Source organism: Blennius ocellaris (assembly GCF_963422515.1).
Source record: "Blennius ocellaris genome assembly, chromosome: 10".
NCBI lineage: Eukaryota > Metazoa > Chordata > Actinopteri > Blenniiformes > Blenniidae > Blennius > Blennius ocellaris.
In genome coordinates this window covers 19,335,637-19,363,258 of record NC_137659.1, presented here as the reverse complement: position 1 = coordinate 19,363,258, position 27,622 = coordinate 19,335,637, and the positions used below count along the sequence as shown (strand labels likewise).

Genomic DNA, 27,622 nt, shown 5'->3' with positions numbered 1-27,622 from the left:
TCGGACAGCAAACACACACATACTGCCATTCAAGACACACTGCAGCCAATTAGTGAGCTTCTTGCAGAGCAGGGCTGACGCTCCCTGACAACAGAGAACACCTTCATCTGCCTGGACGTCATTGTCATCATCCCGGCCATCATCATATTTCAAATGTGCTCCTTTAATGAGACATGCCAGCCATTTTTTTTTCTTTCTTTTTTGCCTCCCTGTTTTAGCTGTTTAGTAAAACCTACACATCTGCTACGAGACACATTTGGGTTGTCTGAAGCAGGTTTTAAGATGCGTTGCTCGGCTTGTCTTGATAACAGCGGTCTTGTTAAACACTGATTATTCAAACACAATTGCCCAGTCGGGATACTGCTAATGTAGACCTCTTAGACCTCTTTTTCATTCTCTTCATTCTACCATTTATTGAGAGAAGCTACGACGACACACACGATTGAAATTGTGTTGAAGTTGCACACCTGGCACTACACTGCACGGCTTTCCAAGCGCAAGTCTGTGTTGCTCATTCATCTGTACCTTGTGTGCTGCAATCTTGGAGCAACCCTTGATTCATTCTTTGCTTATGTAAAAGATCTTAGCTCCCTTTGGGAGATCCTTAATAATTTTCCTGGAGACACACTGTTGTGTTTGCCGAGGATCCCATTCTCTTGTGTATTTCTGCTTCCATAGTATCACCTGTCTCATGTGGTCACATGATACCTCGTCCTCTGAGAGCTCATTAACTCACACAATGGCAGCAGAGCTCCACAACAACACTTGAGATCATCTATAGAACATTAACATACATTTTATACTCTATTTTAGACAGTGAACGGTCTACAAATATTGCACACACAAAAAAGAGGATTACAGACCACTTATGGGTCTACTGATAAGAAAAAATATCAACATTCAATAAGAAGGGTAATTTCCAAGGTGTATGCTGGTGAACAAACCCTATTTGCATCCTACACAGGCGGCCAGCCTTAGCAGTTCTGTCACTAACCAGCCATCGCGTGGCTTCCTGATGGAGATGAGATTCGTGACGCCAAATGAATTTCTCCTTGAGGGACGATAAAGTTGTGAATAGAATTGAAAACCAGAGTAATGGGGTAGAAAAACTGCATTTGTCCTCTGTCTCAACGCCGAAATCAGATGGCGAGTGTGCCTTGGTAAGTGAATGGATGAAATGCTTGTCAAGGGGAGCAGACTTGCGCACGGATGCGTCCCACCGATGACTAGCCATTACTCTCACCTCCGTCAAGCAAATACTTCATCCAAACTGGCATTCCTCAGCGCTGTGGAGACAGACTAATCATGAAATGCCACAAACAAATGTGGGCCTGCGTTCAACAGCCGTGTCAAACAGTCCCGACACCTGCATCTATGCACACGCATATAAACACACACAAACATTTCACAGACTGCAGAGATTGCCTGCATGCTGACCCTGAAGTGAGACGGATCTCCACGCTTTTAACTTCTCTGTCACCGAGCTGCGACGATGGAATGAAGCCATAAGTTTCCTGGACATGGTTCCTTTCCCATCCCGCAAAAGTGAAGGTCTTTAAATAAGCCAAGCTGTTTCACTGATCCAATAAAGATGTTCTTTCACAAGGAATATATGCCAAAACCTTTTCCTCTGTGAAATCTGTAGCTGCACATTGACGTCCTTAACCTGATGCTGCAGGTGTTAAACAAAGTATGGCCATATAGAGCTTAGCAGTTTTTTAGTCATAAAGTAATGTTGGTATAATGATAAAATAAAAAGGATCCTGGGTGAAATAGAGTATATTAATGAAAATCAAAATATGCCTTTAAAAATGCCCCTGAAATCACAAATTCGGTTACATTTTTTTTTTTTTTCAAAATCTAAAGGTCACTCAAGTCATTAGGTATTGTTCCATATTATGCCATAAATGTTTATTCCATGTAATCCTGACAGTCATACTGAAAAGCAAGGGTTCATGTATATTATTCAAGGAAAACATACAGATCCTATTTGTTTAGTTTTTTAATCATTTGTGTAAGGGCTTAAAGGTAATTCATCATCGAATAAAAGTTTGTTTCATTTAATCTTTTAATGGTTAAAAATTGTCTTGACATTAAATATTGAGTGAGACTGAAATAAGCTTTCCAGCATTGTGGCATGCTGATTAAAAAACAAAACAAAATTATACTCATTTAAAAATTGGATGCTTTACTAAACTGAACACGTCAAATATGTGTGGTGTGTATATGTATATCTTCAAAACAAACTCATTTCATGTTTGCATGTGTCAGTGGTAGCGTTGAGATAATGAAACTGCACTACATGTACAACGTGAGCTTTTTGCTATCAAATGGAATTAAATATGTACATTCAGCTTGAACAATGTGAGGAAAATAGTTCTGGACGGTAATCTAATATTATAAATTTTGATTAAAAGCAAAACATTATTTCCTCATACTAATAAGATGTTGTAAATATGAAATGACCCTGACTGTTAGACATTGGGTGGCGTGCATCCTCTCACTTATGGTTTAATTTGACAAAATGATTCCTAAAACAATAAAACTCGTGATTAAATATCAAAGATCTCAGTCGTGTTTTGGCGTCACTCTATCACACATTAATGCCTTTAAAGTGCACAAACAGTGATATATTCGATGAAAATACGCCGGAGCACTCATCAAGGGCTCAAAGTAAGCTGCATGGACTCTTGTGCCATTTAAGAATTTATTGAAAGCGAAACATCCAATTCAAAGAGAATCATGCCACCTCATTCACCGCCGTCTGTTTAGTCAGTTTGTCTTCGGCTTTATCAGCCATCTTGTCAGTCAGCCCTCCCCTCCTAATGACTCCTGTCACTCAGGGATGTAACTGTCACGCCGCGTCAATGGCTGCACTTCCTCCTCTCATGATTGGATAATGGCCTGTGTGCGTCAACACATTTAGCCATTTCCAGCGCAGACGCCGGCCGAGGGAGAAGCTCAGACGACGTGTGCCCGTCGTGTATTTGTGCAGAAATGCCAACGAGGGTGGAAGAGAAGAGTGAGCTCGCTGTTGAGGCTGAGGGAAGGGTTGACCAAAGGACAGCCAGACAGCAGCGGCCCTCTTTTGCATAAGGCAGGAGAGCGCGGGAGGGAGGGGCGGGAGGCAAGGTGAGGATGTCTTCAGATGTGGCAGTTGTGATGAAAAGAGAGGCGAACGACTGAAGACAAGAGGTGGAGAAGTGAGGAAGAGGAGAGAGGTGGAGGAGCTGTGTGTGTGCGTGTGTGTGTGTGTGTGTGTGTGTGTGTGTGTGTGTGTGTGTGTGTGTGTGTGTGTGTGTGTGTGTGTGTGTGTGTGCATTATTCATCCCTGCTGACACATCAGAATCTCTGATTCATCTGTGGAAGGGCATCAGTCAAGTCACAACACATCTCTTAGCCTTCACTCATACGCACACACAACAATAGAAATATATAACGAACGAACACACGCACGCACACACGCACACACACACACACGCACACACACACACACACACACACACACACACACACACACACACACACAAAGAATCTATGTAATCAATGTCGCTGTAGTTTAGTTAAAGAGGACACCACTAATCAGTTAACAAGTGTATTGACTTTGGTATTCATACTTGCGCTGTTATGTAAAGTGTATTTTTATGACTATTGTCACTTCTTGGTCACTTGCCGTTTAAAGCATACCTAATTGAAATAAATATCCTTTAATATAAAACACAAAAAGTACATGAAATGCATTCTACAAAAAAAAAAACAACCTCTTGACTGAAAGTCACTTGTGTGCACTGCCAATTTGAAAGAAATCTACTTACAAACCATGTGCAAATCTTTGGTGTAACACAATGGATGTCTTTTAATGCTATCATACATCATTTGCAGTGACTGTTTTGATTTTTTGATCATTATATGCGGTGATAAATTTCATACAGTGCAGCACTTTGTCATACAGGATGCAATTACTGTTAACTGACTGTGTGTGTTCCCATGTGACTACTAAATGCTTGCTGTTTGTGTAGAATATCAATAATCAAATGCCAGGCAGCCATGGTTCAAATCAACTGTAAAAGCATTTTTTTCAATATCACTGCACAGCATTAGGTAGCTAATATATCTATAATCTCACAAAACAAAAACAAATGCATCTCAAGTGCAACGAAATGGGCGACATTTCGCACTGGATAAAGCTTTTAAATGTCAAACAACAAGCTAACTACCACAATTTGATCTAAAATATATATATATATATATACACACACACACACACACACACGTGTAAACTACCATGCAAAGACCATTTCCAGGCTTTTATAAAAACGTTAATAATCCAGTGAGGGGGGAAAAATTAAATTGCCTTTGAAATTAAACTGAGACTTTATGGCGTTTTCATATCAAGGAATAATTATTTTTATGATTAAAAATTCAACTTTCATTTCTGATGTTTGTCTTTTCATCCATGGCGCCCAGCCCCTCACACCTCATTCTGCATTCAATATATGCATTGTTTTCATCAACCTCTGAATAAACAAGTGAAGAGGAGCAGACAAAAGCTCGCTGTTTGGAAGGCTTCGGAAAGGTCAATTAATATCAATGCCGAGGCAACAACAAAGTTTCTGTCTGCTTGTAATACAGGTGGCTGCGCTCAGAGCATCAACGTTGCGCGTCGTGAGGTTCTCCTTTCCCTGCAGCCGGCTGGTACAAAGCAAAGCAAATGGAAAGTGTGCACAGAGATTCAGACAAAACCTGGGAGTGGGCTTAACATTTAAACACAAGGGAAGCGAGTACAGAGCGGAGCAGTTAGGGTACTGTGCCGCTGCCAGAATGTGGGAATAGGACTTCAATGAGGCCTTTGACGTGAAACCAAAGCCGCTCTGCTGGGAGCACACGTCATCTGGCATATTCAAGTGGAGATGGATCTTACAGGGGTTTCTGCTTGGAAGGAGCAGAAAACCATTGAGGCCGAGAGATGAACCTCACGAATTGCTATTTAAGGAGTACGTGCATCCACTGATTTCATAAGCAGGCGCTCCTCGCTGTGTCTGGAAGAATACCTGTGAGGCCGGGCAGCTTTGTGACTCCTGCAAAAGAATATTTGATCTGCTTCCAACTGACACAACGAGGAAATTTGCCAGTTCAATTATTCTGCTTTCTCTTAACATCTTGTCTACTGTCAAAATAATGCAAATATCTACAGCCCTATAGCGTTCTCATTAAGGTGGAGTATCTTGTGTATTTTCCTGTTGGGGAGTAAAACTTTAAAAAAGAAGAAGAAAAAAAATCAAGGGATCTGCTAAAGAGGGGAATCCAAGCGTAAAAATGACTGATTAAAATAATTAGGGATGTGGAAATGGTCTGGAACAATAACCAGCAAACGCACGGTGCCCCAGGGAAAATTTCCCATCTGTGTGTGAGGAGGAAGACCTCCCTCGGATTCTCCACGACAGTGCAATTTTCCAGTACACAGAGGCCACACAGCAGAAATGGAGAAAACCTAAACAGGCATTCAGAGTTTACATGATTAAACCCCAAACAAGCAGTAGCCCTCGGAAAATGTGTCAGGATGAATCGATGTATCATTAAATTACACTCTGCCTGCATGCATGAGTGGCTCTGTTAAAGGCAAATCCTTCTGCGTATAATTATAGACATATGAGTGTTCTCGGGGCTAAAATCACTGCCTATATGTGCAGATGGGCTTGTTTTAAGCAAAGCTTCAGAGTAGCAGATGCAGCACACACTCCATTGTCTAGATAACAGTGCTGCGAAATAAGTCAATCCATGTTGCCACCTGGTGCCTCACATATGAGAAATTATTTTGATATTGGGGTAACGGACCCTATGAATTCAAAACATGCCTGTGATGGCCTCCTAAAAAGTATTGAAGATGACATTATTATAACAGGCTTTGCAGTGCAATCGCTGAAACGTGACTGAAGAGTTTTCTTGATTCTTCTTCGAAGATATCTGTAGTAAGCCTGTGCACATTACATTTTTTTTAAATTTATATATATATATATATATATATATATATATATATATATAAACGCTGGCATTATGTCCAATAATGTCACAATATTCCCTTAAAAATGTCAACTCTGCACCAGAGTCTGTATCCAGTGAGCACTTAAAAGAGCGATAAAACAAAAACAAACAAAAAAAACAACAACAAAAAACGCCACTTTAAATGAAATGGATGAGGAACAAAGGCTTTGCCAGTCTGCCCTGGTCCCCTCACGCTGCCCAGCCAACAATAAGGAGGGGGTGACGCTCTGCTCGCACCAACCTGTCTCCACACTCTGCTTCTGAACCAAACACACAAAGTGGTCCTGAATTCACTGGGGGACAAAAAAAATAAAAAAATAAAAAAATCGCACAAAGAGAGGGACTCCTGTCCGACACGAACAACACGGATCCACTCTCACCTTGTGAGTTTCCATTCGGCAAGTGAGAATAAGCGGCGGCGGGCTGGGTGCGGTGCGGTGCGCGGCTGCACAAATCCACCCGTGAACATAAATAGAATTCTAATAATCACAATCATAATGCAGGGCGCTCATTACCTTGGCGAGAAGTGCTCCGTCTTCTTGACTGTCTGGGAGATTCATGTGGGTGGATTTGCAGCTGGAGGCTTCCTTGGGAGCAGCGAGGATGGATGTAATCCAGGGGGCATGCGGAGCTCCGCGCGGAGAATCGTGTGCCTTTGTGCGGGAGGTGCGTGCGCGCATCGCCGGCGAGTCTCCGCTCCGTCCGAGCGGTGGAGTGGACCGGGTGGCGGCGGCGGGCGGCTTCTCAGCCCTCCTGTCGGGAGAGCATAGCTGGTACGGGGCGGCCTCAGATACTGCTGGTTGATGTCATTGATACTCGCAGCCTTCTTCCTCAATGCCCTCCTCCTTCCTTCCTCTCCTCTCCTCCTCCCCCCCAACTCTCTCTCTCTCTCTCTCTCTCTCTCTCTCTGGAGCGCACACCGGAGCCCTCCCCCCTCCCTTCCCCCCAGAAAACACATGACGTGATGCAGGCAAGATCTCCAATAGCAACCGTATCCCCCATCACCCCTATTACCCCCATTACTACCCCCCCCACCCCCACCCCACCCCACCCCCCACCCACCACCACCACCACCACCACCCTCCTCACCCACCCCCCAGCCCTTGCTGGATCGCTGACTGGTGCAAAAGAGCTGCTGCTGCTGCTGCTGAGGCAGGTTGGTCCTGTTTACACTGGAGAGTGATTTTTTTTCCCACCGTGCGTCCCCCAGGGACAAAAAAAAGAAGATAAGCACCTTGAAAACCCCACAGATTCCTTCAATATAGGGTCTAATTATAGCTGCTGGCGGGAATACAGAGCGAGAGACCCATATCAGATCTTACAGAGCAGAAATCCTACAGGAGCCGGACACTATAAAATACTGTAAAATACAACACAAGGTAAGACAATATAGAAATAAATGAATACCGCAAAAGCTAAACAATGCAAAAAGTATGAGAATAATATGGGAATATTGGGGGTAACCTGGTCTATTTTATGACAGGAGATAGACTAAATAGTCAAATTAATACATCAATCCTGGAAATGCTTCTTTTGTGAAGGCGACATTGTCTAATTTGTGGTGAATGGATTTCAATTATATGGATTTCACAGAAACAGCAGCCCACAAAGCTCTTTACATTGATGGTCACAATCATCCATTCAGACGCGCACAAGCTTAGTCCGTCCATTGGCATGGTTCCATCACTTGCTCGTGACGTGGGATTGAACGTGCAACCTGCTGAAAGAACACGCTGAGCAAAAAACCCCCATCATTTGTAATATTTGTCTGCAACTTGAGTCTGTTAAATCCAGCAAGTCCCCCCCTCAAATATCTGTAACGATATATTTGTCAGGTTTATCCATTGCTGTCATGATACTGGCATGAACAGCTCCCCAAACCCTGCACAGCTTCAAGAAAAGACTTTTAAACTTCTATATTGGCAAAGCAAGAGCATGTGACCTTTTAAAGGTTCCTTTTAATGCTTTGTTACCAACAATGTTGATGCCTGCTTTTATTGGATTTGTATCTTTTGTTACATTTTGTTAATTTACGCTTTTATTTTAAAATCTTCACATGCAGCACGTGGATTTTTTTTGTAATAAATACAACATGCTTTTCAAATTAAATGCATTATTAATTATTGTTTACTATCATTATTACTATGATCACTTTCCCAAAACACTGACCTATGTAATTTGTTTTGATCAATGTAATATTTTTCCTTAACTGAACAAATTATGTTGCGTTACCTTAGAATCAAATCTATTTCAATTTTTTCAGGATTGTAACATAGGACGTTTTTTTTTAATAACCCAAACTCAATAAATAAATAGTATATTTTAATGTTATGTATTAGACGTATAAAATGCATGCTGTCATCGTCTTGTTCTGCATTCAGTTTCAACTATGAAGGAGCTGGGTTGCAATTTCTGATCAAATAAATATGACATTCGCGTTATTAGAAAACGTGATTGGAAAAAAAAAGTCTTGTAATCAAACATGTGCTGTGGTCTATACCCGAGTTGACAGAAAGTCAGTGGCAGTGCAACTCTCCCAGTCCCAACACAGTAAATAACACAGAATATGACACAAAATAGAAACGAAGAAAGCCGGAATCAATGAGGAATAAACCATGTGGTGTGGTTCTGGAGACCTGGAGTCATTTCGGTCACACAGCTTGAGGGCAAGCAGCCGCCATGAGGGCAGATTGAGAGGCGTTGGGAGTGAGACGTGTGGCTGGAGTCACACCGCACGTCTCCGTGTGGGAGGCTGTTCTCTACTGACCCCGTCGCGACACTGCAAATGGACTGAGCATCAGCAGATTCCTTTTCATCCAAACACATAAAAAATACATATTTAACCTTGAACTGTTTAATAATACAGACTACCCCCCCCCCCCCCCCGCTTTATTCTATTTTCACGAAAGCCTCTTGAGAATGTGACGGAGGCAAGGACACACAAAAAAACAAACAAACAAACAAACCATCTCTTACTTGAACTGTAAAATTTTAAACATTTCACATCGTCCTGAAATACATCAGACGACAGCGGTGGGATTTTCTTTGTTGCCACTGACATCTAGTGGAGGGAAGGTGTGACGTGAAAACGCGTTAACTTGCACGAACACCAGAGAATCTGAATTTTCCTTTGGTTGCAAACCATTTATGATGGGGAAAGAAGATTATAAAAAAAAAAAAAAACACTGCGAAAATATACACAGTATCTTATATATGGACAAAGAGGAGAAGGTCTAAAAAGAAACGTTTTAAAAATCATGTCAGATTTGTATTTTCTAAGAGACAATTGTGGAAAGTGTAGATGATTTATTGTAGAGCACCATCATCACGTTGGTTTGAGTGGTTTTTCTTTCTTTCTTCAGGATCCCTGGTTACCTCCTTCTTACACTACCTCATTCCTCACCAGAATATGTAACATAACCAACCCACAGGACTTCCTCTTGTTTTGAGTCAATTCATGGTTTCTTCTATACGTCTGTCTGCCCATTGTCCTTTGTTTATAATCATGTGATCTCAAGCAACTGCTGGCTAAAATAAAGGTTAAGGCGGGGGAAGAAAAAAAAAAAAGTCTGATCTTAAAAGTAAGACTGCATCATCCTCCCTTACTGGACTGGGAGCTGGTTCCTTAATTTATAATTGAGATCCTCTTGTCTCTTTAGATAATATATGATAATAGATAATAATGATAAGGTAGAGGGGAAAGCGAGAGGATCAATCCTGTCTTCAGCTCCTGGTTCGACACTGACCACATGCGTGTTGTCATGTGAACAGGAGCCAGACGTGGTGCTGACTGGAGTTCCTCAGCGAACTTTACCACCTGCTGCCTTCACACCAACAATGGCAGAGTAACCAATCAGAAACGTTTAGGCTGAGCCTCAAGCCTCGTAGGGCTAACGCTGCGTCTGCGCCCCGTCAGGATAGAGCAGCGTCTGTTGTCTGTGCGCCGTCTCCTCCTGTCACCCCGTGACCTGCCTGACTGTATAACATTACACTATTCCCATTTCCAGAGCAGAAGCTGGGGAGAAAGACCCCTAAAATTAGCCGGGTAAGTGCCCCGTCTCTACCTCTGCCCCGCAGCAGTGACGTTAATTGCACGCTATTTATACTTGAAGAGTGCAGCACTCACAAAGATCAAGTTTCTGTTATGGTTTATTTCGGCGCGCTCAAGTTCATGCGAGTCGTGCAAAGCCCGTTTGGTATAAATATCTGAAATGGGCGCTCGCTGCTGCTCTTTTTAATGACGTACATCCCACGGTATTGCGTCCAAATTGGAACCCGACGCCGCGGACCTGGTAGTTTCTTTATATCGTGACATTTTCACTCCTCAGCATGACAATCCCCACAAACCAAACCAAGTCTCTGCAAGAAGCTGCAGTCAGAATGACGAACTGGTGACAAATCAGGACACAAGACAAAACGATGTCAAAACTGCAACGGAGGATTTCACGCGTGCAGAGAAGGCACACGGAGGCCGAGATCATCCACACATAAAATACTGTTGGGATACTGAATTTTATTCGAGTACCTTCAACACACTTTTGTTCTCGAGTCCTCGTCAGTAAATCGGCTGAGAAAAAAAGAAAGGCAGCGACAGTCCAGAGACACGATGTGAGGCGCCCCGAATTCCCTCGGAGCTTCTCGGTGTGCATTCGACTTGGTGGTGCTTCGCACGGACAGACGGAACATTCGGGACAACGCAAGACAAACAAAAGAGGGACCAATAAATATAAGACTGAGACGCAGAGATGGCCAGAGAGCGGCGGGCGGCATCCCACATTAGGAGGGAAATCCACTCTATTACAGAAGCGACACATTAACAGTTGCATCTGTGTCAACAGGGTCAACGCTGCGCTGCTTTATTTGACAATAAACTGGAGATGCCGTCGATCCGGGAAGAGCGACGTAGGCACACTTTAGGCTCCAGTTTAAAACTGCTCATTCACAGACAAAGGCAGAGATTTAAAGAAAACATTCTTTCGTTCCGAAAATTCAGCTGGTAGTTTTTTTATTGTCAACAAAGCAGCTCCAGTTCTTCGAGACTTTTTCAAGTTTAGAGAATAGCGAGTGTGAAATCCAATTTTGCAGCGAATTTTTACTTGGGAAAACTTTCCTTCAATTGGAATATTAGGAACTGTACGGGCTGTAAGTGTGTGTGTGGAGACTGGGTATCGTTAGCCAAACAATTAGTTCTTTCCATTTAGTTTACTTCGTCAAAGTGATGCCACACACCGTCAGGCTCATTGGGTAAGGTAACGGCTCTTTATGTCGACAAGCACTGTCACAAATATTAAGTAACATTGCTGATCATCAGGAGTTGGACTCGCATGTATCCATAATCTTAATTCTACTTAAAATTAGGAACACGATTAAAGAGATTTTTTTTCTTTTCGTCAGCAGTTTGTGACAGAACATTTGGCACAGTGCTTTTCATACATCACCATTAAGAGCAGAGCATAACAGATGATGTCTTTCAACCTTTCAAACTCAATTGTTTGGGTTTTTCAAACACTTCCTCCCTGGAAGAAGCTGCAAAAAAAAAAAAAAAAAAAAAAACGACAAAAAAACCTCACGTGAGCATCCATGCATGTTATCTGGCTACTTTGATCTTCAATACTGAAACCCACTTTGCACACAGTTGATGTGACAGCCTCTATGAACTTAATGAAAATGTTTAAACAGAATTAAATACAAGTAGAAATTAACAATCCCCTTAAAAACATTAGATTAAAGTTAAAACCGACCCAATCTCAACAGGAGCTTTAAGCCCGGAGTTTAGGTTTATTGCTGTGATTTGGTCTGACACAAAGTTGGTAAAGCCAACTGGGGGAGTGGGTGGAGGGGTGGGGGGGGGGGGGGGTCAGAAGGGCCTTGTGGAGAACGTTTGAGGCAGGTAATAGAAATTATTGGGGGAGAACAGGTAGAACAGTGCAGGGGCGCCTCTTCAAAAGTGGAAGTCAGTGCAGCTCAATGAACGTCTCCATCTCCTCGGAGATAAGTCCTCTGTAGGGCAGTCTGTGCTTTTCAATAGCGCGTGCTGCCAGGCACTGAAGGGTGATGTAGTTCAGCGGGTACAGGGCCGGATGCCCACTGCCGTGCTCGTCCAACAGCTCGTAGGCCGTCTTCCTCTGTGCATTCGTTGCGTCAAAGTGAGCCCCAGCCTTCATGAGCAGGCCCATGATTTCTGGACAACCATTGTTAGCAGCGATGTGTAGTGGTGTGTTGTTCTCGCAGTCGCGCGAGTCCACGTCCGCCCCGCACTCCAGGAGCAGCGCCGCCACCGCCTGCGAGGGGAAGCGGCCGACCGGGTAGCGGCCGACAGATGTGGTCTCCTTGTCGACGGCCATGTGGAGGGGCGTGAAGCCGCTCCGACCCCTCGGGTTCAGCTTCAGCAGGCGATAGACCGTGTGCTTCTTCTGATGCTCCTGCTCCGGGCTACACTCCAGCTTCTCCAGCAGGAAGATGAGGTGCAGAATGATGGAGAGGGCCTTGGTGAACTGAGGCGCTTCGGGAGGGTTGTCCCTCTGTGCCACGGCTCGCTCCACCTCTCTGACGCTCTTCCCCAGCACAGTCATCAGATCGTGGAAGGTGAGGCGCGTCGACAGCGTGCCCTTCGCCCGGTCTTGGAGGACAAAAGAGAAGAGCTCTGCAAAGGAGAGGAAACTGGAAGCCGTCATGGGGCTGAGAGGGTCAAGGTTGCTTTGCTGCATGTCCAAGGCATATTTCCATAGACTGATGCAGCGCTCAAAGTTGCCAGAGTCCGCGTACACAGCTCCCCGATAGCGGATGTAATATGAAGTGTCTGGGTGGGATGGCCCCAGGATGCGCTCGCGCACCAACAAGGCTTGCATCCTCATTTCATCAGGGTCGGTGATCAACGCTTCGAGCTCCTCTGCAGTGTTGACCTCTTGTGCACAGCCATAGGCGGGAATAGGGGGGCCGGGCGGAGGCTTGGCCAGAGGTCCAGCTTTGTCCCCTGGTTGCCTCAGCTCCATGGCTCTTCTCCAGTACCTCATTGCCCCCAGCAGATCGCGTTTTTTGTCCACAAAAGTTGCTCCGAGGAGTTCAAGTGCATCAATGCGCTCCTCTCTGGAGGTTCGCGGCTGGTGGGCGAGGTACTCCACAATGTTGGTGTGTCCCGTGACACTGGCCGCCAGGAGCGGGGTCATCCCGTATCCGTCCCTCTCCATGCGCGCGTTGCACTTGAGCAGCATCTTCATGATGTCCAGACTGCCGGACTCGGCGCAGTCATGAAGCGCCGTGTTTCCCTTCACACTCTTGCGGTTGACGTCAGCCCCGCGGTCCAGGAGGAACTTGGCGATCTCCTTGTGGCCCTTGTAGCACGAGATCATGAGGCAGGTGTGGCCGTGGCGGTTGGCGACCTCCATGTCGGCTCTGTGCTCCACCAGGTAGCAGACGATCTCCAGGTGGCCGTCGAAGCAAGCGGCCCGGAGCGGCGTTGAGTTAGTTAAAGTGGCGTTGTTGACCGAGGCTCCGTGCTTGAGCAGCGTCTTCACCACCGGGAGGTGACCGGCGGCTGAAGCCGCCCACAGCGGCGGGGCGCCCTCGATGGTCTCGCCGTCAAAGTTGACCGAGCCCCCGAGTTCAACATTGGCCTTACAGTGTTCGAGCAGGTAATCTACAACCTCCAGGTGGCCGTACCGAGAGGCGACCAGCAGCGGGGTCCCCCCCTGGGTCTTCTCCTCGGCTAACGCCTCCAGCTCCTCAGGAGTTTTGTTGCTGAGCAACTTCTGGATAAGTTTCAGCTTACCATCCCGAGCCGCGTTAAAAACCGCCGTCGTTATATCCATTTTACAGGCTCTGTGCTGCGGCGCCAGGCAACAACCCCATAACCTCTCGCCTGGGTAGAAACTTGACAGGTTGGTCTCAGAAAGCCGAGTACGGGAACCTGAGTTTGAACTCGGTTTCAGCCTCACATCTTTCTGCCATTTTGCGGGTGCTGTCAAGATGGCGTTTGTGTTGTTTGACAGATCTATGTTTACGATGTTGGTGAGGCATTGTGGGTAATGTAGTTCTAAATAATATTTTTAGCTCCGGGGAGGGGAGGAAGTGTCGTTCAAAATAAACTACAAGTCCCACAATGCATGTGGGTTAAAGGGCCTCCCAGCTGTTCGATTCAGCCAGCTGATGACAGGTTCGCAAACCAAACGCACCCCTCAAAAAAAGAGGATTATAGGTTTAAGATCTAAGATCGGGACGATACGTAGAATTACAACCTTTTAAAGTATTTGCATGTAGCCTCAGATCGCATCATTGATACCACGCGAAATATATTTCTTTTCATGTTAAAAGTCCTGGACAAAATGTAATAAATACAATGTTGTTATTTATAATGTTTTCAAAAGACTTAATTTATTATAGGAAAAAAAAAGACTTTGTTTCCCAAGTAGCTAGTCAGTTAGTAAGTTAATTACATTGTATTATACATAATGATTATAAATATAAAATGTTAAAATCATGAGCAACAATGATGACAGAAAAGAGTTCAACACAAAAATACGTTATAAATCTTGTTAATATTTTTGTAGTTTACTGTATTGGCTTTATAAGCGTTATCATGAAGAAATTTTAGCAATAATCATAGATCATAGATTTGACGGTGTCAGCAGTCCTCAGGTCTTCAGGAGTTTGTTCCACAGGTGAGGAGCTAAAAGCTGCTTCACCTTGTTTCTTCTGACTCTGGGAACAATTTTTTTAAGACCAATGACCATTCAAAACATTTTAAAGATCAGAATTATTTTAAAGTCGTCCCTTTGACACACAGGCAGTTGATGCAGAGATTTAAGCTCAGCTTTAATGTGCTCAACCATCTTTGTGTTTATGAGGACTTTGGCTGCAGCTATTTACTGAGACCTATGAACACACTGTTACAACAATCCAGCCTAATGAGGATTAAGACATTTCTCCGATTCTTATTTAGACAAAATTCATGTAATTTTCACAATGTATTTCAGAGATGGTTCAGATGGAGGTTGTTCAGTTTCAGGTCTGAGCCCATAAATACACAGGTACACAGGATTTATTCATGGCTTTAAGGTACATGTAGTGAGGCCAAAGACCTCTGTCTTTTATGGGCTATATCTTAAAAAGATCTGACACATCCACTCATTTTCATTTATGCAATTAGGCACTCAGCAAGTATACAGGGCTGTGGTCATCTGCTGACACTGGAATATAAAGTTATATGTCATATTTATAATGATAATAAAATACATTGTGCTGCTCCATGATCTGAGCTCGAGGGAGCAAGTATGTTCAACAAAGGTGCTTTCAGTGATGTTCATACACACAGATTCATAATTCCCTATTGACACAGAAAAGTCCCATTCTTTCACGTAATATTTAAATTGGTTGCATTGCCAGAATGTCCCACTCATTTTTCTATCAATCAGTATGTTATAGTTACTGCATATAATGTAGCATTAAGATCCACCAATACTCTGGACTGTTCACATTAATGGTGGACTGAAAAAAACAAAAGCAAAACATTAAAGTAATTGTTGGAAATATGACAGATTAACCAAACTATTTGGGAGAAGTACAAGTGTTACATAATGCTTGAAGTGTTAGAACAGAAGACAAAATCCCATCATGTTTTTCATGTTAGATGACAGTTTAGGAGGGATTGACGCTGAGGATTCTGCCAGTCAGACGCAGCAAACAGGTGCATGCGTTGATGCTGTGTTTGTTGATCAGCTCTAAGTTCTAAGTTGGAGACGCACATCTTCTATTTATACATGTGTTAATGACATTGTAGTTTAGTTTTTCACCACCTGCATTCTACCAGTCGACGCTCTATTTTTCAAGCTTTAACAAATGTGGTGGATAAAAAGTGTGTTTGTATTTCCACCAATGTGACATTTTCTGGTAAACTCTGCTTTATCTCTACCGCATCACCTGAGATGGAGCCGTTAAATGAAACACAGATATGATCTGGGTCCTCCACTGAGAAAGAGACTTTGTTTGTATTCTCTGTGTGAAGTGGAGAGAAAAGATCACACAAGGGAGAGAAATAGACTCTCTCTCGGTTTTCAAAATTGCCCTTGGTGCCGATCATCATGTTCCTGTTGGAGTGAGTTATCCCAAGTGCATAACAAAGGTTGGCAACACATAGTAACATTTGGATGAACCCTATGAAAGCGGTCCTTACATTTCCAGAAGATGTTAATGTTGTCAATAAACTTTATCCCCCTGGAGAAGCATATGCATGAATGAAGCCACATTTTCAGGGATAAAAGACAAGTTAAAGATTCAATTCTTTTTTTTTTCCCAGGGTTGGAATGGGTTCTGAAAAAAAGTCCCTTTTCAGGACCAAGCAGTCGTCATCCGCAGTGGGTTGAAAATGCCAGAATGAATGACAGTCTGGGATGCGTGTAGTGAACATCGCTGTCAGCTCCTGCACCGGTGTGTCGACCACAGTTAAGTTTTCAGCTCCTCCTGTTGTGACTTGTCAGTTGATGGAGTCCTCAATCTGGTCTCGTCTCGCCATGGAATTTGTTGTTTTTCTTCAAATGGGACAATCCAACTGTGGTGTCAACTCAAATGTTGCATTGAGCCACTTAAAAAAACCCAAACTAAAACACAGAGTTGTATTAAATTATGATGGACACTTACTGATTTGAAAATTCTAAGAAGGGCAAATGCAACTGTCTGCCCTCCTACACAAAACAAGTGGCCAGAGTGCTGACTTGAATACAGACATGCATAAAACTAACCAAGCCTGTTCCCTCTCCCACTGTGTGAAAATGAAAATCTTCATATGCATAAATTCAGAATGGCAATGTAGTGTTTGTTGGTCGCGATGAGATTTGAGCTTTGAGGGATTGTCATATTGTAAGCATATCTTAACTCCTGGGGATTTGAGCACCGCTGTAATAAGCTATTTGTGATATAATAAATAATAAAGTTCAGAATGGCAGAATGTCATTTTCAGTCCTCAAAGTGGAACATGGTTGGGAATATAAAACGCCTTGAAGAGATTTTCTTTTTGTTTGTCTTCAGCTTCAAATACGGTATTGAACACAGAGTTTTAAAGCCCCTAGATTCACGTTAGCCTCATCTGCCATTACATTTAGCTGAACTGAATGGCGTCACCGCATTGGGTTGTTAAGTAAATACAGGTAATCCACCCACCATCAGATTAATTAGTTACCATGACTCAGATTTGATTCAGTTCTTGATCTTGATTCAGTTTATATTTTCACAAACTTTAATAAAAAATAAAAAACTTTACCGCTTGTGTCCATTATGGTACTGGTAGTGTTTTAATTTTAGAGTGTGCTCACATTTTGCTCAAGTTTCTAGTAGCTTGCCTGACTAAGTTTCCCCAGAAGCGGAATTAAATTGCTTAATTTTTCTTCCCAGTTTAATCTCCCTGCTCTCAAGGCTAGAAGAGATTAATCTCCTTTAGGCTCACATATAAATGTGCCCCACACGGGTGCTCATTGAGACTTATTTCAGCGCATTCTGTGTGAAAGGTGTTGACTGCAGTTCACGCTTGGTCACAAGGCTGTGAGTGCTCTCAAGAGTGTTTACATTTCTTTAATGAAATATATTTTTCTTTCCTTCTGAAGGACACAGCAATCTTGAATGGTCAGAGGGCAGGAAAAACCCAGGGCATGTCAGCTATAAATTCATGAGACTACGAAAAAAGCATCAACGTCCTGGTGATGTTTTATTTTAGTGCTCACGAGAATGTCATTCTGTGCTCTCACCAGTAGAGGAGGCATCACATCCACATTTGACCGCTTGGATCAGGTTCATTATAACGTTATAATGGGACCATACCTCTCAGTATGATGAATGTTTGGTGTGCTAATGGGGTGTTTATTATATTTCTTCAGACCTACCTCTGTAAGCACAGATACATTCTAATTTATCACTCCGAGCAAGTACTGCACACAACTCAACACATAAATCAACCTGTAATTTCATTATACAGATCAATTATTTCTACACCATGACAGCTTGTGCCACCATTTGTTTTAAATGAGCAATGATTCTACCACCTACAATCCTAATAACTGTTTTAAACCCACGAGAGGATGGCCTCAATTAAAAAAAAGATAAAAATGTGCTTTTGAAATTAAACAGGGAGTCTGAGAACACACAGAGATAATATTGTGTGCAGAGACCCAGGATTAAAAGCCTCATAACCGACACCCAGCTTGTGGCTGTCTCGGAGGATGCAACCTTAGAGTTGTTTGGTAAAATATAAAGCTTTGGGGAGCGACACAGGGTTTAAATATCAAGAGCTTTTCATTTATCCTGATGAATTATTGAAAGACAGAGGTGCAGGGTGGAAAAAAGAGGAATTAACATGTGGTTGGCATTTTAATTTATTGGGTGAAAAGAATATCACAAAACAGCCATCATTTAACAATACATCAACTCCAAGCAATGAAAATCTAATTCCCAAATATAACTTCTGTCACGTACACAAAGGTACTATTTATTTCCACAGCGACGTGCAAAATCTCACGATGCAATTTTACCGCAGTGCTACAAAAATACAGCTTTCCACCTCGAACTAAATCTTTGTTTCAAAACAGTGATATCATACTGAGGCACATCACAATGCTTCATCAGAGAAAGTAACACTTTTTGTAGCTCAATACTCAGAATAGAGAAACACACAAAGAAGGACCACAGCTCCACGGTTGACATTTCATGGTCGTGTTGTTAATTATTGTGGGTTGCCGTTGTTGAAAGCTGGGCGAGATTACGAGTGATAATACTGTGCATAAGAGGGGATTCCTCAGAGGCCTTGAATTTCCAGTCTGCTGACGTATATGACACAGTGTGAAAGATACAACTCCCTTATAGTAGATGTGCTTTCTCCTGTAAGCTTTTTAAAATAAAATTTTTAATCGATTTGGCTTTAAAAGGTGGTCAGAGATGTGGAATTGCATGCGTATCCCCGAAGTTCACACAGGAGTTCCCTAAAGGCTGGCGAGCAGCTCGCTGAGCAGCACCTCTCGCTCTCCGAGCAGCACGTCTCTCTTCAAACTGGTGCCTTTGTTCACCACCTTTATCTTCATGGCCAGACTCTTTACTTGTGCCTGGGGCAGCGCGTCGAAAAAAAAGTCTTCGTTGAACACCGGATTCCTGCTGTTCTTGATGATGGTGCTCCTCTGCTTCTGCTGCTTGCCGGGGTTCAGGTAGAGCGCCACGCAGCAGTTGATGCTTTTAAGGTCCGTCTGCCGGTCGTAAAGGGCCTCGGCAGTGAGGACGCGCACCCTCAGCCGGGCCGCCTCCGGATCGTAGTGCGTGCTCAGCCGCAGTGTCCCCCCCTTGTGGAGGTTGACAGTGTGCTCGCGCTGCAGGTGGTCCGACGCCGCACCCCTCGGGCCACTGCTTTTACCTCCACGGAAGGCGGGAGAGGGCGGGAAGCGCGTGCGGCGGCGCTGCACGTTGGGGCTGTTGTCTGCCGAGCTGCACTCGTCTGTGGAGAGCGAGCTGTGGCGTGCCAGCGAGCGTTTGGCGCGAGACACCTTGAGGGAGAGAGGGAAAGCAACCGGTAAACAAACAGAATGAAACCTGATGCCAAGACAAATGAGAGAAGCAACTTTCTATGAGAGCATGGTACGTTACACAGATCCTCACCTTGGCTTGTGTCTCCTGGGTAATAGAGCGCAGGAGAGAAGCAGATCTGGACAGGAGAGGGGAGTTAAAGGGGGACGACTCTGCCGAGGAGCAGGTGTCACTCTCACCACCACTGAAATAGCGATACGGGTTGGGGTCGGCTGGAGCCAGTAGGGTCCCCCCTTGGGAGCGCCTCTGTGAGTTTGGGGAGGTGAGGGGGCTGTTGGGGTCACTGTGGAACAGGCTTTCTTTGCGTCGGGTGTGAGGGGACTCTACCAGGGTGGAGAAGCCATAGGAAGTCTGTGCCTTGGGGACATACGGTAGAGACATTGCAGTCTGTGACTGGGGGTCAGCGTTGGTGTTCACATCAGCGTTGCCCTTGTCTCCTGATCCGGCGCCTGGCTCGTCAGCACTCTCGATCTGGATGATGTGACGGTTGGCCGACTTCTGGAGGTTGCGAGCAAAGAGGCGGGGGCTGCAGGGGTTCTTGCTGCTTCGGGCTCTGGGGCTCTGGCTGCAGATTGCATGGTCAGAGGCGGAGGGTCTCAGGGTGGAGCAATGCAGAGGTTCTGGGGTGAGAGACTCCTCTGGCGGGCAGCAGATCAGTTTCGGTGGGATGAAGAAGTCAGGGATCTTCTCTGGAGTGAGGACATTGGCATAAACAGAGACAGGAATGGCCTCTGCTGTCTGTGGGGGCTGCAATTTTGTCCCAGTGCTCTCCACAGTGCTGCGGAGCTTCTCCAGGAGCCACATGCCCACTCAGACGCCTCTGCTCACAGTTTCTCTATGAACAAAAGAGAGATGCACAGACAAAATGCACAACATCAAAGACAACAAAACGACTGAATGGACAGAACAAGTACACACAAAATGTCAGTCTCAGATCACATCAACTTGAACCTTGAACACTTCACAATTTTGAAAAGGGAAAAGTCAAGACAAAAGAATTAAATACAAAATATAAATTTCATTTACAATCCTGATCTTAACTGATGCAAAACTAAACAGTAAACGCCAGTCATAAATCAAATAATGAATCTAATTTCAAAAAACAAACATGATTCAGTCAATTTATATAAATACAATTTTTATATACAATACAAAGTACTGGAGCTGTTACAAACTCGTGTCGTCTCGAACAACGGGTTTCTTTAGTTTTGCGTATGAACACGCTTTTAACCCATCGGAATTGTAATTACGCAATACAGTATTAAACTGAACAAAGACGGCTTTATTTAACTTTTTTCTTTCTTTCAAGCAAGCCACATTGAGCATCTAAAGTCTGCATACCTGTAATCGCATACACCCACCTGTTGGTTGTATAACTTATTTCCTTTAAAACAACTGATGTCCGCTGTGCGCTCGTCTGAACGCGCTCCAAGCCTCCTCTGTGCGTAAAAGGTATTTTCCCGATAGTAGAAGTGTGATCCACACGGCTCGCTAAAGGGAAAGGGCTGCGGGATCAGCCACTCCCGCTTTATACGACGGGGTCTCTGACTTGTGAGCCAATGAGAGGGTCCTGAAACCTTCCCATCATGTTTGTTTACCATAAAACTATTTTCCTGTGCTGGCCCGCGAGGGAGGCGCGCTCCAGGAGAGAAAGATAAAAAAAAGGAAAGAAAAGGAGAGGCTATTTTCTCACCCACAAAGTGTTGCAAATTAACAGAGTTTCATACCTCACTGCCTCATTGAATATTAGAGTGAGTGAGAGAGAGAGAGAGAGGGAGCGAGAGAGAGAGAGAGAGAGAGAGGGAGAGGGAGAGGGAGAGAGATCTCGCATGTGACATTCACGTGAGAGTACTTCTCCAGGCACACTGTGTTTTACAGGGTCTATGCACAGCCTTGCGCCTTAATTGGACTTTCTAGTGACAAAGTGATGATAAAATGTAGTGGCAATGTGCTGTGCTATTATCACATGAACGCCATCTATCTATCTATCTATCTATCTATCTATCTATCTATCTATCTATCTATCTATCTATCTATCTATCTATCTATCTATCTATCTATCTATCTATCTATCTATCTATCTATCTATCTATCTATCTATCTATCTATCTATCTATCTATCTATCTATCTATCTATCTATCTATCTATCTATCTATCTATCTATCTATCTATCTACCTTGTTAGAAACCAGAAGTGCTTCAGTTTTTCTAATGATTTGTATTTTTGGTCGTTTGTCTGTGGCTATTTTCTCAAAAACTGATTGCCTGTTCTTAATGCTCTCCATGCTCGTGCTGCTGACTTTGATATAGTGCCAAAGTGTGTCCTGTAGAGCCTCCGGTCAGACAAAGGCCTGTGGCAATAAAGCTGCCTCCTGTAGTTTGGATACAAACTCTGAAAGTCTCCCCTGCTGATCAGAAGACGACACATAAAAATGAGATGTTTAAACCTCCACATGTTTAAACTATAACATGATCTTTGGAGGCGTTGTTGAAACAGTGTGCTGACTAAAGAAAATATGTTGCATAAGTCTTTCTAAGCCTGCTTGAGCATTGACAGCCTATTAAATGTGAGTGGATATTTGTTTTGTTTTGCTTTAGTCATGGCCGGTTCGTTAGTTAGCAGAGACATTATTACGGACACAAAAACAAGTTTTGTTTTTGACTGTTTCGTTACACAACTTTCAAATATTGTTCTGACTTTTGTAAACTCCCTAATACTGAAGAAGTCAAAGACTCAAAACATATTAATATTCTGTATTGGATGAGGCCTTAATGTTTGTAGAAATATGTATAGGGAAAACACTCTACACCTGCCGGTGTCCTATAAGTGCAAGTTATAGGATTGAAACAATTGACATCATCGCAGAGCTGTTAGTAAACATATCCCACTATTTTTGACTGCTAGAGATTTTAAGATGTTAAGACGTGCGTCTCTGTTTCAAGTTTTCAAAACAACATATGGCACTGCAACTACGCCAGGCTCTGGCGCCAGATCTGATCACAGAACTGCCAAATCGTGTCATGCAGAAGGGGGTGACACTAAGCAATCACCATAACACCTTGACCACTTTCATATGCTTTCCAAAACTTACATGAAAGCCCCGCACAAACACGTGCATGCGTTAATGTATGGACAATGAAGATGTGCCAAAAATAAACCAACTAATAGGGGATGAATTGTCTTTGGTCTCTATTTGGATGAATGTTTGGTTGGAGAAAGCCAAGTGAAATGTATTCAACTCACAGTGTCCTTTGCCAGGTGTTAAACATGGAGATGGATCTGTCATGGTATGAGCAGGCATCTCGTAGGAGTCATTTGGACCAGTCCATCTTCTCCTGGTTTTGTCTTACAGTATAAATTGAGTACCGACACACACACACACAATGTCAAATAAGCCTACATATCTCATTGTGTGTATTCTGTTGTTTTCGGTATAGATTCCAACATTGAGCTTCATCAAATATAATAAAATCACAAAGATGAACAAGAAAATGTATCTATGCGCATCAACACATATGCAAGTATTGCATTAAAATGTTCCCTATTTTGCTGTATGGTCCCGAGTCGTAGGTCACATTTTATCTGGCCTTTTAAAATTCTAACGTTTGTATGCGTCATCCTTTTTGCAGTTATGTTCTGCATCGACCCAACTAGAACTGCCGAGAACAACACACTTAGCAGAGATTTAATGATCACACTTTGCCTAGAAAGGTGCCTTGTGTTTTTATATCTCTGTTGTGCTTTATTTTACCTTAAACATTCTTCCCAAATAACATATGGTTCCCATTAACTTACAGAGATTTTTCTTGAGAGAAGTGTTTATTTTCACCGTGAGTTATTGATGTGTCAATGATACATATGTACAACCTGCTTCACAGTCTAATATGTTGGTCTACAAGCTCCATTAGAACATTTTCCGTTAGTCAATTGGTAACGAGTTCTTCAGTCAAGTCAAGTCAACTTTATTTATATCGCACATTTAAAAACAACCAAGTGCTTTAAAGCTTAAATGAAAAACAAGACATAACCTATGAGGAAATATACAGAACACTTGAAGGTATCAAGGGACTGAATGGTTCTAAGTTGAACAGGTATGCGGTCCCACAGGCTGGATGAAGCCACAGAAAAGGCACGGTCACCTCTATTTATGAGTCTGGATCTGGCCACTTTAAGGACCATCTGATTAGGCGACCTCGACGATAAAACTCCAGCCTGAACACGGAAAAGCTCAGATAAATAAGAAGGTGCCAACCCATTCACCACCTTAAAAACAAGAGATGAAATCTTCCAAACATTTCTGAAGCGGGCAGGAAGTCAGTGGAGTGAAGCTAAAACTGGAGTGATGTGCTCCCATTTCTTTGTCCCTGTTAGAAGTCGGGCGGCGGTGTTTCGTACCAGCTGGAGCCGACCAAGAGACACCTGATCAAGACAGGGAGATGCAGTAGTTTAGCCCGGATATGATAAAAGCATGTATGATTCCCTCTAATTTGTGGGAGAGACAAGGCTTTAACAGCTTGTTATTAGTATCTACACACAGAGTGGGGCATTCCAATCTAATGAGTGTTTCACAGCATCATTTGCAGGAAGACACAGGAACACTAATGCACATGTGAATATGAAAACAGTGGTGTCGACTGCCTGCGGAGGCGATGATGAGGCTCCACGTGTTGCCCTGTATAGTTGATCTCTCTTGCCTCCTTAGATTGCTTTTAGCGCTACAACTGCTAGTTGGCAATGTTTGTAGTTTCAGTCTTCTGAGGATGCAGTTAAGGTCTTTTAACCCTTGTTTGCTCGGTGGATCGACGGCCGGAATGAGACTCTGCCTTTCATTCAGAACGACAAGCATCGGATCAGCTGACAGGTGTGTGACAAAGACTCAAACGTCAGGTGCTGCAGCCACTTAGGTTTGCAAAGACCGAAACGGAGGTCTGGATAATTACCAAGATGCGATTCATTCAAGCTGTTTTGTCTCAGAGTAGATTGTAGCCAATTATAGATTAGTGAAGAACCATTAAGTTGTACATCAAGGGAATGATTCATTCAGTGAACAGCTGTCCATGTAGAGGTTTTACAGCTCCTGTATGAAACAATTAAAAATTCTCACAACCTACCAAAGTTGAGGATTCAAAAAGTTTATGTGTAATTTACATGTTTCCTACCCCAAATTCTTATTTTATCAAACATACCTCAATCAGTCTGCCATGTATTCACTGCACATGAACATGTTTTATCACCAGACTGTGATTTTCATGTAATTCTTTGTGTAAGAGCATTTCTGTGAATCACTCAATCTTCTGAAGTTTCCTGCGCAGTGGTTGTTGTAGTGTTGTCGTTCAATTGTGCAGAGAGTTGCCTGTCCACATGTTACTGTCAAATCACAGCTCATTTTATATTTGTCCAGAAGTGTAAAATTCTACCATTTCATCGATTTTACTAGTGTGTTGTCCAATTATAGTATCTGGAAAAGAAAATTTTTTTTTTTTCAAAAAATCTCCCATGTAAATACTCAACATATTCTGAACATGACTGCATGCAGACACACATACAGGCTTGCCGGGTGGTATGACTTTTGTCCGTTTTAATTGGACCAGTGCTGGTGTGCTACTGTTTATAATGAGGCCTTCCACACTTTATCTGATTCTTCTCAGCCTCTCCAACCCAACCTACAGGATCGAAGACATCATTTCTCGCTCCAATTAGGTCTCTGCTGCATGCGATCTTCAGGAGCAGTTACTCCACACACAAAGCTCCGCATATCACTTCAACTGATCCAAATAATCACCAATCCCATTTGATGGTGGTAAAAAAAATATATATTTTTTTGCAGTAAATCGATCATTCTTCTTAGGAGCTCCTATTACATACAAGGTTTTGTTGGTTTTGCTTCATGGCTCCACTGCCTTTTTGGTTTTTGGTTTTGTTTCATGTTGTTTCTGTTTCGATTTGTTGTTTTTGTCAAAATCTATGATCGACACACAAAACAATCTGTTCCTGCACAAGCACTGGCTGGTCAATCTATCATCCAGCGACTTCTGGATATTGTATCAACAACTCTTGTGTCAATTTATGTCATTCAGAATCCAGTTGAGGTTACTGGCTTTTCAATTAGAATTCATATTTAGATTTATTTACTATTCAACTTAATGGCATTGGAGTCGATCCATCACAGAGCAAAAACATAGTCGTTCAGTCTCACATTTTTGGGTTATCTAAAGCTGCCAATTAACTACAAACATCTCAAGATCCATGCATGTGCAAAATGTTTACGTTCTTGCTATGAGGCAGTAGAACTGGATGGTGTTTAACTTGTACTTAAACAATAAAGGATTAATAATTTATTAAAACATTTTCAAAGTCGTGTGGAGATCTAATGTTCATTATTTAAGGAAGGCTTGGTCAAGAAATGTAAAATAATATAGCTAAAAGTAAATTACGAAATGCAAACGAGATAATAAAATGAATGGCAAAGCCTTATAAAGATCCTTTGAACCTGCACTTTTCAAAACTCCTTTAACCAAGAAGAACTACGAAATAAAGTGAAATGCCTGAAGATGCTGAAATGTTTTATTTCAGTGACACAGATGGAGAGGATTAACAATGAACAGATCAGACTGATAACGTTTGCAGCTTGGACTAAAGAAGGCTGAGAGGGTTTGGACATGTGCTGAGGAGAGATAGTGAGTATATTCAACTAAAGATGCTGGTGCTGGAGCTGCTTGGTAACAGGAGAAGAGGAAGACCTCAGAGAAGATGCATACATATCCTCCTTTACTGCATCCATTAATCTCAGAAGAAGAACTCAAAGAAATATCATGGATGTAGCAACGGGGCCGTGTGGGAAGATGCTCAGTGAAAGTAGAAGTTGCAGGAGATGGAGTGAGGTGGAAGAAGATCCTTCAATACAGTCAAAAAAACAGCGAAGGATATAAGAACTGAGTAGAAATACATTGATTTATCTCACACTAAAACACAGATAAATAAGAAAGGTCTTTTCTGTTTCGCTGTTTCATATCTCAAATAAGTAAAAGACTCAATTGTTCTTGAAGTAAAATTGTCAGAAGGGTTAGAGACCAAACTCAAGTCCTGTCAGCCTTGGTCTATAAATTCAATCAGGCATCAGCTGACCTTGCCTTATCCGAAGATCTTAAGCTACAAGCTGGTGAGTAATGATTTGGCAGCTCAATGTCAAAGCATGCAGGGTCTCCAAAGATAAAGGTAAAAAAAAAAAAAAGATCCTGTTTTTGTGCCCGATTGCATAAGCAGCTTAAAAACAAATTAAATCATCAGTAGATGTCATTTGTTTTTCTTATTTTAATGTGGTGAAATCCACCGGGCAGTCTTGGAAGTACATAGTAAGATAAAACAAACAAACAAACCAAAAAAAATAGTGATCTCAAAAGTATCAGTGCAAATTTCCCTTGCATCAGGATATGATTGTTTGCTTCTGGAAATCTAATCATACCTTCTCAAAAATATAGTTTCCAGGATTTAAAGACATACCTGATCATTACAAGAGGAACTGGAAGAAAGCATTCCTGGTCTCACACACAATAATGGAATCATTTGTGAAATTGTTGCCTTCGCTTGTAATTGATTGGAATTAATTTGCAATGTTCATTGAGATTAGTGAAGGACCCAGTTGAGGACAAGCTAAACTCGACATGGAAGTAAGGGGGTGAAAGTTTTCATTAAAAGTTTCTAAATTTGTCTGCTAAAAAAACCCCAAATATATATATATATATTAAAAAAAATCCTTTTAAAGTCTATATTAGAAGTAAAAAGGACACCAGGGTGGCCGCACGATCAATAGCCATATATCAAAATCCAGGCAATTGCAGGAGCTGGAAGTGATGAGTCCTGAGAATTATTTTGCTCCTGCAGTTTTTGATTTGATCTTGAAGGGACCATGATACAAGTTTCATAAGTTGATAATCAGGACGGAACTCTGATTTGGTCCAGTGTCTCAGGCCTTTCACAACTCTATTTCACACGTTGCATGTCTTAGTAATTGAAGCCGATTGAAGCAAT

General features: G+C 42.7%; 3 protein-coding genes across 3 annotated transcripts in view; all 3 read right to left on the bottom strand.

Moving 5' to 3' along the window:
• Positions 1-6,758, bottom strand: part of LOC308135270 (receptor-type tyrosine-protein phosphatase S-like) — a 68,912-nt gene extending 62,154 nt beyond the window's left edge. The window contains exon 1 of the mRNA XM_080503171.1: positions 6,558-6,758. The gene's annotated coding sequence lies outside the window, so the exon portion shown is untranslated. The remainder of the gene's footprint in view (positions 1-6,557) is intronic.
• Positions 6,759-10,591: 3,833 nt separating this feature from the next.
• fem1a (fem-1 homolog a) lies at positions 10,592-13,979 on the bottom strand. Its single transcript, XM_080503917.1, has one exon. It carries the CDS (start codon positions 13,848-13,850, stop codon positions 11,997-11,999), a length of 1,854 nt encoding a protein of 617 aa, XP_080360043.1. The 5' UTR covers positions 13,851-13,979; the 3' UTR covers positions 10,592-11,996.
• A 4,868-nt stretch (positions 13,980-18,847) lies between these two features.
• On the bottom strand, positions 18,848-21,047 carry LOC308135462 (C2 calcium-dependent domain-containing protein 4C-like). Its single transcript, XM_080503469.1, has 3 exons — positions 20,955-21,047; positions 19,666-20,428; positions 18,848-19,553 (listed from the first exon to the last, which is right to left on the bottom strand). Exons 2-3 carry the CDS (start codon positions 20,395-20,397, stop codon positions 19,002-19,004), a joined length of 1,284 nt encoding a protein of 427 aa, XP_080359595.1. The 5' UTR covers positions 20,398-20,428; positions 20,955-21,047; the 3' UTR covers positions 18,848-19,001.
• Positions 21,048-27,622: the final 6,575 nt, after the last annotated feature.